Source organism: Manis pentadactyla, chromosome 1 (genome assembly GCF_030020395.1).
Source record: "Manis pentadactyla isolate mManPen7 chromosome 1, mManPen7.hap1, whole genome shotgun sequence".
Taxonomy (NCBI): Eukaryota; Metazoa; Chordata; class Mammalia; order Pholidota; family Manidae; genus Manis; species Manis pentadactyla.
The window spans coordinates 93,217,935-93,233,388 of NC_080019.1; the positions used below are offsets into that span (position 1 = coordinate 93,217,935).

The following is a 15,454-nucleotide window of genomic DNA, read 5'->3' on the forward strand; positions in this document are numbered from 1 at the left end:
AGTTTACAGAAAAAATTTCCCTTTTGAAAACTCGTAATTGTGGGATACTAACCATCCCTTCCTTCCACCCTGACTGCCAAAAGGGCAATGAACAGGAGGTGTATCAAAGCAATACTGATTACTTCCATGCAAGAACAACAAAGAATCTGTGGCAAAAGTAAAAATTAACATCAAGACACAATACAGTTTAGACCCTGGATTATTTCCATTCTCCACTGGAGGACAGTTCTTTTGAGTATTTTAGTTTGGGCAAAGTTAGGCCAGAGTTAAAAAAAAAATCCTTGAAATATTAGAATTGCTTTAAATTATTATTCTTACAATTATGTATCAGACAAAACCTGACAGGTATGGTAATCATGGTGTTCAACATTTAATGAGACTGTCTATAAGCTATAAAATACCTCCTAAATGATGATGACCTATTGATGACTGTGTTTAACATTACTATATTTTGCTGTCTTAAATTCCACAAGGTGTAAAAAAATTTGTGTAGACTCTTTTCAGAACTGCTATTATAGAGAAAAATTGTTTAAATTTTGCCTTTTTTCTTACTGATTTCTAAGTAGAGTTGAGGAATAAGATGGACATGTCAAGATAAAATAGGAGGAACAGGAAGTTTCAATCATACACATATTTCAAAATTATTCAAATAATTTAAGAGTAGGCTATATACAAAAAGATATAATTGTATCATAAGCAACAAAAATGTCCATTCTGTTTACTAAGGGTTTATACTTAAACAGCTACAATTTCTGTAAACTATACCACAAAAACTAGTATTGAAAAAGGAAAACTGTTTTTCCTTTTCAACTACTAGTAGTCATTTTTGTTACATGGTATATGGTAATAATTGGTGGACTAATATTTTAAGTTTTGTACAAACCTATGATATTTCCCAATGCCCACACTGCTTGCTCACAGACATTTTGATGGGGTGAATGGAGAAGCCTCAGGAAAAGTGGCACAGCATCTGAAGGAGGAAAACAAGTTTTTAAATTTGAAAATATTGTTCTATGTCAATTATATCTCAGTAACATTGAAAAAAAGGTTGAAAATACTATATTCCAAAACCAAAAATTCATCTTGTTTTTGCTGAAACCTCCAAAGATAGAAACCTACCAAAAATACATTTAAAATATATCCTTATTAAATGACTTTCATTAGTAGTGATAAAATTTGTAGTAGAAAAATTCTGGCCAGCAGACTAGTTGGTCAGCAGCATGAAAATTTTAATATACAGACAAATGTCAAATTAAGCTAGTGAAATTTCATTCACAATTAAACCTGGATTTAATTCTATTTTTGAGATTTATCCCTTACAGATTGAACAATATCTTCAAATTTGAAAGAAGAGTCCAGTAGTTGAAGTAATTTTTGAATACAGAAATTTAAAAACCAGGATAGAGCAGTTCAAGACAGTGGCATAGGAAGACCATGAACTCTACTTCCACAGACACTCCAAATGTGCAATCTATAGCTACTATATAGAGAAATTCTCTCTGAAATAGACCTGAAAACTAGCTGAATAGTTCCTCTATAACAAAGGATAAAAAGGGCACATTGAGACAGGTAGGAGAGGCAGAAATGTCATCTCTGCAATAACCCTACCCTTGGCATACTGAACCACAAGCAGAGGGATCTCACAAACACATAGTGTATCACTGAGGAGTGAAAGGTTCAAGCCCTGTATTAGGTACCTCAACCTTAAAGAATCTGAACTGAGAGATGAGCCCCCAAAATGCCTGGCTTTGAAAAGCAACAGGGCTTACACCCAACAGAATCAAAGACTATATGAAACTGAGACTAACTTTAAAGGACTCAAGCACAGACTCTCACACACTGAGACCCAGTGCAAAAGCAGCAGGTTGAAAAATGCTTAGACAACATGTAAAGGAGATTCACTGGCTACGCTTAAAATGTCTGTACAAACAACAGAGGTCTGTTGGAACTTTGGGGACAGAGGTGCTGGCAGGTGACATTTTTACACTCTCCCTCTACCTTTCTGGTGCTGCTTGCCTCACCCCTGCATCATCTGGTGGGCTGGTTCACTCAGCCAGGTGCTCCCCAATGATCCCACCAAAGCTGACAGGTCTGTGTAGTCTACAGGGGACTGCCCTTCAACACTTGGCTCCAGTGGCCAGGGAGCCTTGTATTTCTGAGCTCCATGGGACTGCAACAGCTGGACAGAGAGTTCCTGGTAGGCTACCACCCTCAGGGTATTACAAAAACAGCAGAATGAAACACTCCTAGACTTCCTGTGACCATTCCTTTAAGACTAGGAGAGAGAGATGTTTTGCCTAATACACAGAAAGTTAACAAAATGAGGAAACATGAATATATTCCAAATGAAAGAACAGGATAAAACTCCAGAAAAAACCTTAATGCAACAAAGATAAGTAATTTACCTGATAAAGAGTTCAAAGCAATGGTCATAAAGATGCTCCCCAATCATGGGAGAAGAATGAACATAAGTTGAGCATCTTCAACAAAAGGTTAGAAAATTTAAGAGAGAACCAAACAAAAGTCACAGAGCCGAATAATATACAGTAACTGAACTGAAAAAAATACCAGAGGGGTTTAACAGCAGACTAGATTAAGAGGAAAAAAGAATCAGTGACCTGGAAGATAGGGCAGTGGAACTCACCCAAACAGAGCAACAAAAAGAAAGAGGATTTTAAAAGTGAAGGTAGCCAGTGACTGTGAAGGGGTATGTGGGGGGTACTTGGTGAAGGGGGGAGCCTAGTGAACATAATGTTCTTCATGTAACTGTAGATCAATGATACAAAAAAAAAAAAAAGTGAAGGTAGCAGCTTAAGGGACCAGAACAACATTTGCATAATATGTGTCCCAGAAAGAGAACTGAGAAAGGAAAGAACAGAAAACTTATTTGAAGAAATAATGGCTGAAAACTTACTTAACCTGGGGAAGGAAACAGACATTTATATCCAAAATGTCCAGAGAATTCCAAGAAAGATGAACCCAAAGAGATCTAAAACAAGACACATTATAATTAAATGTCAAGAGTTAAAAATAGAGAATCTTACAAGAAGCAAGAGAAAACCAACTTGTCTCCCCACCCCAACCATAAGTCTACCAGTAGATTTTCCAGCAGAAACTCTGCAGTCCAGAAGGGACTGCCACGATATACTCAAAATGCTGAAAGCAAAAAACTTCCAAAAAAGAATACTCTACCTGGCAGGGTTACCATTCAGAACTGAAGGAGAGACACAGAGTTTTCTGGACAAGCAAAGACTAAAGTTCACCACCACTACACTAGCCTTACAAGAAATGTTAATGGACTGTAGGCCAAAAAGAAAGGGAGCTAATTAGCAATAAGAAAACATATGTAAGTAAAAATCTCACTGGTAATGGTAAATATGCAGAAAAAGCAGTGGACTAATCACTTAAGCCTAACGTAGCATGAAGGTTAAAAGACAATAGTAAAAAAAACTTTACAACAATTAGTTAAGTAAAGGATTCACAAAATAAAAAGATGTAGAATGTGACATAAAAAAATGAAATATGCAAGGGAGAAGCAAAACTGTAGAGTTTTAGAATGCATTTAAACTTACCTTGCTGTCAACTTAAAATAGACTGACACAAACACACACACAAACACATACATTCCTATATTATGGTGGTATATGCAAGCCTGTGGTAACTACAAAGCAAAAACCTACAGTAGATACACAAAAGACAATGAGAATGGAATATAAACATAACACTAAAGATAAGGCATCAAACCACAGAGAGCAAAAAAGAACTACAAAGAAAACAATTAACAAAATGGCAATAAGTACATACCTATCTAAAATTACTTTAAACGTAGAAAGACTAAATTCTCCAATCAAATGGTTGAAAGGATAAAAAATAAGAACCATTTATATGCTGCCTACAAGAGACAAACCTAGATATATGGACTCAGAGTTAAAGTAAAGGGATGGAAAAGATGTTTTATATGAATGGAAACCAAAAGAAAGCTGGGAACTATATGTGTATCAGACAAAACAGACTTTAAAATGGACTGTAATGAAAGGTAGAGATTGGCATTACATAATGATAAAGTCTGTAATGTGAATCCTTACACAAATGTAACATGTGTAAATATTTATGCACTCAACACAGAACACCTAAAATATAGACCTAAAGGAAGAAATTAACAGCTATGTGATAATAGTAGAGGACTTTAATACCCCATTGACAATCAGTGGGATACCTCAGACAGTTGAGACATCAATATGGAAACACTGGTCTTAACATATTAGGCTGGATATATACAGAATATTTCACCCCAAAGCAGCAAAATACATGTTCTTCTCAAGAGTACAAGGAGCTTATTCCAGGAAAAATCATATGTTAGGCCAAAAAACAAGTCTCAATAAAAAAGATGACTGAAATTATGTCAGGCATCTTTTCAGACCACGATGGTATGAAACTGAAAATCAATTATAAAAGAAAACTGGAAAGTCATAAATATGTGGAGAATTAACAGTGTGCTACAGAACAACCAATGAATGAGTAAATGAAGAAAAAAAAAGAGAAATAAAAAGATACCCCAGACTAATGAAAAGTAGAACACAACATATCAAGATGTATAGAATACAGTAGAGGCAGTTTTAAAAGGGAAGTTCATAGCAATGCAGGCCTACATCTTGAGAAAATTTTCTAACACCGTAAATCTAAACCCATAGGAACTAGAAAAAGAAGAGCAAATGAAGTCCCTAACAAGTTGAAGGAAGGAAATAATAAAGATCAGAGCAGAAATAAATGAAAGAGACTAAGAAGACAATAGAAAACATCAATGAAACTAAGAGTTGCTTCTTTGAAAAGATAAAATTGATAAACCTTTAGTTAGATGAAGAAAAAAAGGGCACAAATAAAATTAGAAATGAGAGGGGAACTTATAACTGATACCAAAGAAAAACAAAAGATCTAAAGAGACTACTGTTAGCAATTATGCCAACAAACTGTACAACCTAGAAGAAATGAATAAATTTCTAGAACATACAATCTTCCAAGACTGAACCACACGAAACAGAAAATCTGAATAGACTGATTACGAGCAAAGAGATTCAGCCAGTAATCAAAAACCTAAAAAACCCAGAAGTCCAGGACCAGACTGCTTCGCTGATGAATTCTACCATTCAAAGAAGATTCAATACCTACACTTCTCCAACTGTTCCAAAAAACTGAAAAAGAGAGAACTCGCTCAAACTCTTTTAAGAGGCCAGCATTACCATGATTCCAAATTATAGGCCAACATTCTTGATGAACATAGATGCAAAATCCTCAACAAAATATTAGCAAACCAAATTCAACAGCACAAGAAAAAGATTATACATCATGATCAAGTGGGATTTATTCCAGGTATGCAAGGATGGCTCAACATCCATCTACAAATCAATGTGATAAACCACATTAACAAAATGAAGGGCAAGAATCATATGATCATCTCAATAGATGCAGAAAAAGCATTTAACAAAACATGTATTTACGACAAAAAATCTCAACAAAGTGGATTCAGACAGAAAATAATATCTCAACATGAAAAAGGCAATATGTGATAAGCCCACAGCTAACATCATACATAACAGTGAAAAACTGAAAGCCTTTCCTCTAAGATCAGAAACAAGACAAGGATGCCCACTCTCACCACTTTTATTCAACAGAGTACTGAAATTCTAGTTGGAGCAATTAGGGAAGAAAAAGAAATAAAAGGCATCCACACTGGAAGGGAAGATGTAGAACTGTTACCTATTTGTGGACAACATGGTTTTATGTATAGAAAAAGTAAAGTTTCTATCAAAAAGCAGTTAAACTAATAAATGATTTCACTAATATTGCAGGACACAAAATCAATGTATAAAAAATCTGTTGCATTTTTATATACTGACAAGCTATCAGCAAGAGAAACTAAGAAAGCAAGCTTCATTTACAATTGCACCAAAAAGAAAATACCTAGGAATCAATTTAACCAAGGAGACGGAAGACCTGTACGCTGCAATGACACTGATGAAAGAAAATGAAGACAACACAAATAAATGGAAAGATACTCTGTGTTCATGGCTTGGGAGAATTAATATTGTTAAAATGTCCATAATACTCAATCTATAGATTCAATGCAATCCCTATCAACATACCAATAGCACCTTTTTTTCCTTCACAGAATTAGAACAAATAATTCTAAAATTTATATGGAACCACAAAAGACCCAAATAGCCAAAGCAATCTTAAGAAAGGAGAACAAAGCTGGAGATATCAATGTCTCTGACTTCTAACTATATTATAAAGCTATAGCCATCAAATATGGTATTGGCATAAAAACAGATACACGGATCAATGAAACACAATAGCCCAGAAATAAACCCAAGCATATATGGTCAATTAATTTATGACAAAGGATGAAATACACCATTGGGAAAAGAGTCTCTTCAATAAATGATTCAGGGGAAACTAGACAGCAACATGTTAAACGAATGAAACTGCACCACTATCTTATACATACACAAAAATTAACTCAAAATAGATTTTAAGACTTTAGACCAGAAACCATAAAAATCTTAGAAGAAAATATTGTTAGTAAGCCCCCTGACTTTGCTCTTGCCAGTATTTTTTTGTACCCAGAGATAATGGCAACAAAAGCAAAATTAAACAAATAGGATCACATCAAACTTAGAAGCTTCTGCACAGCAAAGGAAACCATCAACAAAATAAAAAGGTAATCTGTTGAATCAGAAGATATTTGCAATTCATGTAACTGATAAGGGGTTAATATCCAAATATATAAAGACTTATACAGATGGGATTAAAGATGGCGACATGAGAGGTGAGACAGAGACCTCCTCCTACCACATATAATACGAAAATATAATTAATACAACGAATCCTGAAAGAGCAACAGGAAAGAAGGCTGCACCAGACTGCATATACCTGGAGAAAAGAGCAGACCCCACGGAACAGGGTAACATACCAAAGCTGTGACCCAGAGGCACTGAAGCCCTTCCCCCACCCCAGCTCACCGGTGGGAGGAAGAGGAACAGAGCAGGGAGGGAGTGGAGGCCTGGGACTGCTGAACACCTACACCTAGCTGTGGAGATCTGCTCTGGGAGAATGACCCTACACTGCATGGTGCTCTGGTAAGTAGTGGCATTGGAAAGCTAAGACAGGCGGAACACCTCGAGAGACAGAGATTCCAGCTGCTTTTGGAAAATAGGAATTCATATCCAGCTGATCTGGGTGGGCAGTCTGAGAGACTTCCTAATAGCGAGAGGGCTGCTAAAGGGGCAAGGATAGCAGAGAGCTTACTGCTCAGGAGAAAGGGCAGGTAGACAAAATTGTCTGGGTGCTCTCGGCCCAGCAGGTTGGGAGCTTAAATGATCTACAGGCGCTGCATCCCCCTGGCTGGCTACACAGCTCCAAAGGCCCCCAACGTGATGCTCAGCCTGCTGTGCCTTCCTCCTGGCTAGCCTGCACCTGGCTCGCAAACTGGCAGCCCCTGCCCTGGCATCAGGCCAGCAAGAGGGAAGCCCCACCTACGGCAGCTACAAACACAATGAATAGAGGCTTAAACCTGTGTGTTCGGCCCAGTGGTTCTGGCAGTGGAGACAGGCATAGCAGCCGAGAAGCAGGGAATAGCTCTTTCCTCCCCCTAACACCAGCACCACACCCCTGCGACCCCCCACATTACTCCAGGGGATGAGCAGCTCCAGAGAGTAGAGCTTCTGGGCACAAGAGGGTGCCACATACAAATATGAAACGTCAAAGGAACTTGGTTCAGAGCAAAATCACACCACCAGAGAAAGGACTGAGTGAGACTGAATTAATAAATCTTCCTGAAAGAGATTTCAAAATAAAAATCATAAACATGCTCATGGAATTACAGAAAAATATTCAAGAACTCAGGAACGAATTAGGATGGAGATCCAATCATTGAAGAGCACAATGGAGGGTATTAAAAGCAAATTAGATATGGTGAAAGAGACAATAAATGAAACAGAAACTAGGGAAGAGGAATATAAAGAGGCTAAGGCACAGAGAGAAAAAAAGATCTCTAGGAATGAAAGGATACTGAGAGAACTGTGTAACCAATCCAAACAGAACAATATTTGTATTATAGGGGTACCAGAAGAAGAAGGAGAGAGAAAGGGATAGGAAGTGTCTGTGAGGAAGCAATTGCTAAAAGCTTCCCCAATTTGGGGAAGGAGATAGTCTCTCAGGCCATGGAGATCAACAGATCTCCCAACACAAGGGACCAAGGAGGACAACACCAAGACATATAATAATCAAAATGGCAAAGATCAAAGGACAGATTATTAAAAGCAGTCAGAGAGAGAAATAACATCACAACCAAAGGAAAGCCCATCAGGCTACCATCAGACTTCGCAACAAAAACCTTATAGGCCAGAAGCATGATATATTTAATGCAATGAAGCAGAAGGGCCTCAAACCAAGAATACTTTATCTGGCAAGATTATCATTTAAATTTGAAGGAGGGATTAAACTATTTCCAGATAAGCAAAAGCTGAGAGAGTTTAGCTCCCACAAACCATCTCTACAGTGTATTTTGGAGGGACTGCTATAGATGGAAGTGTTCCTAAGGTTAAATATTTGTCACCAGAGGTAATAAAAAGGGATAGGAAAAGAGTATAGAATATGATATGTAATATATAAACAATGGAGGAAGAAGAAAAGGAGAGGGGGGGGCGAAAAAAAGAACCTTTAGATTGTGTTTGTAACAGCATACTAAGTGAGTTAAGTTAAACTCTTAGAGAGTAAGGAAGTTAGCCTTGAACCCTTTGGTAACCATGAATCAAAAGCCTGCAATGGCACTAAGTACATACCTATCAATAATCACCATAAATGTAAATGGTCTGAATGCACCAATCAAAAGATATAGAGTCACTGAATGGATAAAAAAACAAGACCCAACTATATACTGCCTACAAGAGACTCGCTTCAAACGCAAAACACAGACTAAAAGTGAAAGGATGGAGAAAGATATTTCATGCAACTAATAGGGATAAAAAAGTAGGAGTTGCAGTACTTGTATCAGACAAAATAGACTTTAAAACAAAGAAAATCACAAAAGACAAAGGTGGACATTACATAATGATAAAGGGGTCAATCAATGATAAAGACGATATAACTATTATAAATATCCATACACCCAACAGAGGCACCTACACATGTGAAACAAACACTAACAGAATTAAAAGGGGAAATAGAATGCAATGCATTCATTCTAGGAGACTTCAACACTCCACTCACTCCAAAGGACAGATCAACCAGACAGGAAATAAGTAAGGAGGCAGGGGCATTGAACAACACATTCAAACAAATGGACCTAACAGACATCTACAGAACTCTACACCCAAAAGCAGCAGGATACACATTCTTCTCAAGTGCACATGGAACATTTACAAGAATAGATCATATACTAGACCACAAAAAGACCCTCAGTAAATTCGAAAACATTGAAATTGTACCAACCAGTCTCTCAGATCACAAGGGTATGAAACTAGAAATAAATTACACAAAGAAAATGAAAAAGCCTACAAACACATGGTGGCTTAACAGTATGCTCCTAAATAACCAATGGATCAGTGGCCAAAAACAGAGATCAAGCAATGAATGGAGAAAAATGACAACAATAATTCAACTATGAAAAATCTGTGGCATGCAGTGAAGGCGGTGCTAAGAGGGAAGTATATTGCAATACAGACCTACCTCAGGAAAGAACAATACCATACGAACAGTCTAAACTCACAATTAACAAAACTAGAAAAAGAACAAATGAGGCCCAAACTCAGTAGAAGGAGGGACATAATAAAGATTACAGCAGACATAAATAAAATTGAGAAGAAAAAAAAAAAACAATAGAAAAAAATCACTGAAAGCAAGAGCTGGTTCTTTGAGAAAACAAACAAAATAGATAAACCCCTAGCCAGACTTATCAAGAAAAAAGGAGTCTACACACATAAACAGAATCAGAAATGAGAAAAGAAAAATCACTACAGACACCACAGAAATACAAAGAATATTAGAGAATACTATGAAAAATTATATGCCAACAAACTGGATAACCTAGAAAAAATGAACAATTTTCTAGAAAAATACACCTTCCAAGGCTGACCAAGGAAGAAACAGAAAATCTGAACAGACCAATTACCAGCAACAAAATTGAATCAGTAATCAAAAAACTACCTAAGAACAAAACTCCTGGACCAGATGGCTTCACTGCTTAATTTTATCAAACATTTAGTGAAGACCTTATATCATCCGCCTGAAGTTTTCCAAAGAGTAGAAGAAACGGGAATTCAATGAAGCCACCATCACTCTAACACCAAAATGAGGCAAAGACACCACAAAAAAAGAAAACTACAGACCAATATCCCTCATGAACATAGATGCAAAAATACTCAAACTGAATTCAAAATTACATCAAAAAGATCATCCATCATGATCAAGCAGGATTTATTCTAGGAATGCAAGGATTGTACAAGATTTGAAAATCAATCAACACCATCCACCACATCAACAAAAAGAAGGACAAAAAAACACATGATCATCTCCATAGATGCTGAAAAATCATTGGACAAAATTCAACATCCATTCATGATAAAAACTCTCAACAAAATGGGTACAGAGGGCAAGTACCTCAACATAATAAAGGCCATATATGACAAACTCACAGTCAACACTATACTTAACAGCAGGAAGGTGAAAGCTTTTCCTTTAAGATCACGAAGAAGACAAGGATGCCCACTCTCCCCACTTTTATTCAACATAGCACTGGAGGTCCTAGACACGACAATCAGACAACACAAAGAAACCATATTGGCAAGGAAGAAGCTAAACTGTCCCTGTTTTGCAGATGACATGATATTGCACATAATAAACCCTAAAGAATACACTCCAAAACTACTAGATCTATTATCTGAATTCAGCAAAGTTGCAGGATACAAAATTAATACACAGAAATCTATGGCATTCCTATATACTAACAATGAACTAGCAGAGAGAGAAATCAGGAAAACAATTCCATTCACAGTTGCATCAAAAAGAATAAAATACCTAGGAATAAACTTAACCAAGGAAGTGAAAGACCTATACTCTGAAAACTACAATACACTCATGAGAGAAATTAAAGATACCAATAAATGGAAACACATTCCGTGCTTATGGATAGGAAGGATTAATACTGTCAAAATGGCCATCCTGCCTAAAGCAATCTACAGATTCAATGTAATTCCTATCAAAATACCAACAGCATTCTTCAATGAACTAGAGAAAATCATTCTAAAATTCATATGGAACCACAAAAGACCCTGAATAGCCAAAGCAATCTTGAGAAGGAAGAATAAAGCTGGGGGGATTATACTCCCCCACTTCAAGCTCTACTACGAAGCCACAGTAATCAAGACAATTTGGTACTGGCACAAGAACAGACCCATAGACCAATGGAACAGACTAGAAAGCCCTGATATAAACCCAACCATATATGGTCAATTAATATATGATAAAGGAGAAAAGGATATACAATGGGGAAACGACAGCCTCTTCGCCAGCTGGTGTTGGCAAAACTGGACAGCTACATGCAAGAGAATGAAACTGGATTATTGTTTAACCCCATACACAAAAATAAACTCAAAATGGATTAAAAATTTGAATGTAAGTCATGAAACGATAAAACTCTTAGAAGACAACATAGGCAAACATCTCCTGAATATAAGCATGAGCAACTTCTTCCTGAACGCGTCTCCTCGAGCAAGAGAAACAAAAGCAAAAATGAACTCATAGGACTACATCAAACTAAAAAGTTTCTGTATGGCAAAGGACACCATCAACAGAACAAAAAGGCATCCTACAGTATGGGAGAATATATTTGTAAATGACATATCTGACAAAGGGTTAACACCCAAAATATATAAAGAATTTACACGCCTCAACACCCAAAAAGCAAGTAGCCCAGTTAACAAATGGGCAGAGGATATGAAGAGACAGTTCTCCAAAGAAAAAATTCAGATGGCCAACAGGCACATGAAAAGATGCTCCACATCGCTAATCATCAGGGAAATACAAATTAAAACCACAATGATATATCACCTCACACCAGTAAGGATGGCCAGTACTGAAAAGACTAAAAACAGCAAATGTTGGTGAGGATGTGGAGAAAGGGGAACCCTCCTACACTGCTGGTGGGAATGTAAATTAGTTCAACCATTGTGGAAAGCAGTACGCAGTACGGAGTTTCCTCAAAAACTCAAAATAGAAATACCATTTGACCCAGGAATTCTTCTCCTAGGAATTTACCCTAAGAATGCAGCAGCCCAGTTTCAAACAGACACATACACCCCTATGTTTATCGCAGCACTATTTACAACAGCCAAGAAATGGAAGCAACCTAAGTGTCCATCAGTAGATGAATGGATAAAGAAGATGTGGCACATATACACAATGGAATATTATTCAGCCATAAAAAGAAAACAAATCCTACCATTTACAATGATTTGGATGGAGCTAGAGGGTATTATGCTCAGTGAAATAAGCCAGGTGGAAAAAGACAAGTATCAAATGATTTCACTCATATGTGGAGTATAAGAACAAAGAAAAAAACTGAAGGAACAAAACAGCAGCAGACTCACAGAACCCAAGAATGGACTAACAGTTACCAAAGGGAAAGGGACTGGGGAGGATGGGTGGGAAGGGAGGGGACAAGGGGGGAAAAGGGACACTATGATTAGCAGACATAATGTAGGGGGTAGGGGGCACGGGGAGGGCTCTACAACACAGAGAAGACCAGTAGTGATTCTGCAGCATCTCAGTACACTGATGGACAGTGACTGTAATGGGGTATGTAGTGGGGACTTGATGAGGGGAGACTGTAGTAACCATAGTGTCGCTCATATAATTGTAGATTAATGATACAAAAAAAAAAAACCAGAAAGGAAAAACTGTGAGAGATTAAGACACTGTCTTCAGATGATAAAATTTACTGAACAGTCAACTGTATAAAACCAACCCCTACAAAAACAAAAACAAAAACCTCCTGAACCCAAAATCAAACCAATTTTATTAAGACGTAAGGTAATTATCTAAGCAATATCACAACACAGATGTCTATACAACAGAGTGCTTACTTGGGTAACAGCTTTGCTCCCCTTCAAAATTACACAGATGTGAGTGCTTAAGATTTTAATAAGCTTAGCCAAGTATATTGCATACATATTGGAAGATGATTTTAAAAGTTCCTTCTTTAAAATTATTAATTTGTTTGGTAGAAGAATCAATCAAATAGTGTTCATAATAGCAATATACTCAGGTTATTACTTCCAATAATAATTTCCCACTTGTATCTCTTGGAACATAGAAGAAAATCAATCCTATTGTAACAATGAAAAAAATTTCACCCATTCTTTCAGTAAGACTATTTTATTTTATAAAAGAACATTTCTCTAAAATGTATGATGGGAATCTCAAGGAGAGAGGCCAAGAGGCAATATGGCTATAGGGAAAACACGTTTATTTCTAAGATGTCCTATACACAAGGTATAACTACAACAATATAATCTGGTACCATAATTAGGAATTGTTCTCAGATTTAGAATCAATGAAATTTTTAAAATAGAGTGTCAGTCACTGGAAAAAGATGATTAAAGTAACATATGTAAAGTTGGCTTATTTCAACAACTCTACGTGCTATTCAGTAACTATTATTTTAAAATATAAATAGCTCTTTTTTTTTAGGAGAATCACTTTGTTTTTTTACTAACTTCTTTTTCAAAAATCACAATCTTTACTGTTAATAATCAACTTACTGGACTGAACTACTGCTTGTGTTTGCTCAGAGGTTCCAGATGCAATGTTTGTCAAAGCCCATGCAGCTTCAAACTGTAAAGAAGGACTACAAAAAACAAGTAATTTTAAACAGTAAAGAATTGGCTCAAATATCTACCAAACATTCCTCCCATCTAGCATTTTAAAGTTATTAAATATTTTGTTTCAAAAGGTATCTATGCACCCAGCACTTTTTAAACTATCAGTATCTCTTTAGTATAAAAAACACAACTTACTCAGGTGTCCTTTTTACTTTTAGTAAGACCTCTGTATTTATATATCTGCATATTACTACCCAAATAGTTTTCTTAAGTACCTATCTCGCCTAACTAGTTCTTGCCAATTTTCAAAGCTTAAAAGTTAAGGGTGTCATTCTCAAGTTCCTCTTTGGCCTTTACCTTCACCTCTTGGTGTAAACACACTTTGCTCTGTTTTTCACTTTGGCTTTTCAACTCTGTATCACAGCCCTTCATCTTTTCCTTTAAAGATCAGATTGAGTACTAGAAACCTTGTTTTCTACAAAGGATACATTCTAAATTATTTCTTAAAATAATGTACTTACTTGTCATCTCTTTCAAGACAATGGACTAAAATAGGCAATATTCCAGATTTTATTAAGTCATCAATTGGTGGATTTCGATCACTGGACAAAAGCTTCCTATGAGAGAGAGAAATATTATACCCCTTGTAAAACTTGATGACATATATTTCAATTCAAATTCATATTTGATAGAGCAATTATAATAAATCTGAATATCTGGCACAAACACCCTCTGAAAGTTACTTGAGAAATTTATATAATCAGAAATGGCAGATATGAACCAATTTGTCACCTTTTTTATTAGTACAATAATATTATTCCATCAAAGTTTATAAAAAGACAACTGTTTTATATGTGTTACCTTTTAACTTAATTTTGAGGTCAAAGGAAAAAAGTGGGCAGATTCTCTCAACATGGTCTTTACCTTGCTAAGAAAGCAATTCAGAGGTCACTAAACTATCCCAAATTATTCATACTAGTAGATCACAACAGAGCCAAAGGACAAAGGCAGCTAAACAAGTTTATAGCTGACACTAGTGTCTAATACTTCATCCTGCTATACATACTGAATCAAATGTAAAGGCTCAACAACATTCTCAGCAAAGTGAAATGGGATCAGCACAGCAATACACAGGGAAGTATCTACAGAGATACTAGAGATATGAAAGTGAACAAGACAGACACATCCTTGCTCAATGGAGTTTATAGGGTAAAACAATACTCAATGCCCATTCAAGCATATGTGTGGTAGACTGTAGATTTAGCTGAGAAGTCTTCAATGTGGCTTAACACAAATCTTCACCCATTTGAATTCCCTGTACTACTATACAGACGCAATGTTTAAGAAAGCTTAATCAGATAATTTCCCTATATAAATCAAGTGATGCCTGCTTATTTACTACCCTTTCAATGTAAACTCCTTGGCCTAGCTTTAAACCACTCCACAAACTGGTTCCATCTTAACCATAATTTTATTCTTTGTAATTCAACAATAGATCAGCTGTCTGTCCACCATTTCAATCTCATTTCCAGGCCCTTCACATCCTATTCCCTACACTTGGACTGCCCTCTTTTCTA

General features: G+C 36.4%; 1 protein-coding gene across 1 annotated transcript in view; it reads right to left on the bottom strand.

Annotated features, from left to right (window-relative positions):
• KPNA4 (karyopherin subunit alpha 4) overlaps positions 1 to 15,454 on the bottom strand; it is a 61,223-nt gene that overhangs the window by 21,188 nt on the left and 24,581 nt on the right. Inside the window, exons 6-8 of the mRNA XM_036904064.2 lie at positions 14,399 to 14,494; positions 13,818 to 13,903; positions 884 to 970 (exon numbers count right to left, since the gene is read on the bottom strand). Coding sequence (XP_036759959.1) covers positions 884 to 970; positions 13,818 to 13,903; positions 14,399 to 14,494 — 269 coding nt within the window. The remainder of the gene's footprint in view (positions 1 to 883; positions 971 to 13,817; positions 13,904 to 14,398; positions 14,495 to 15,454) is intronic.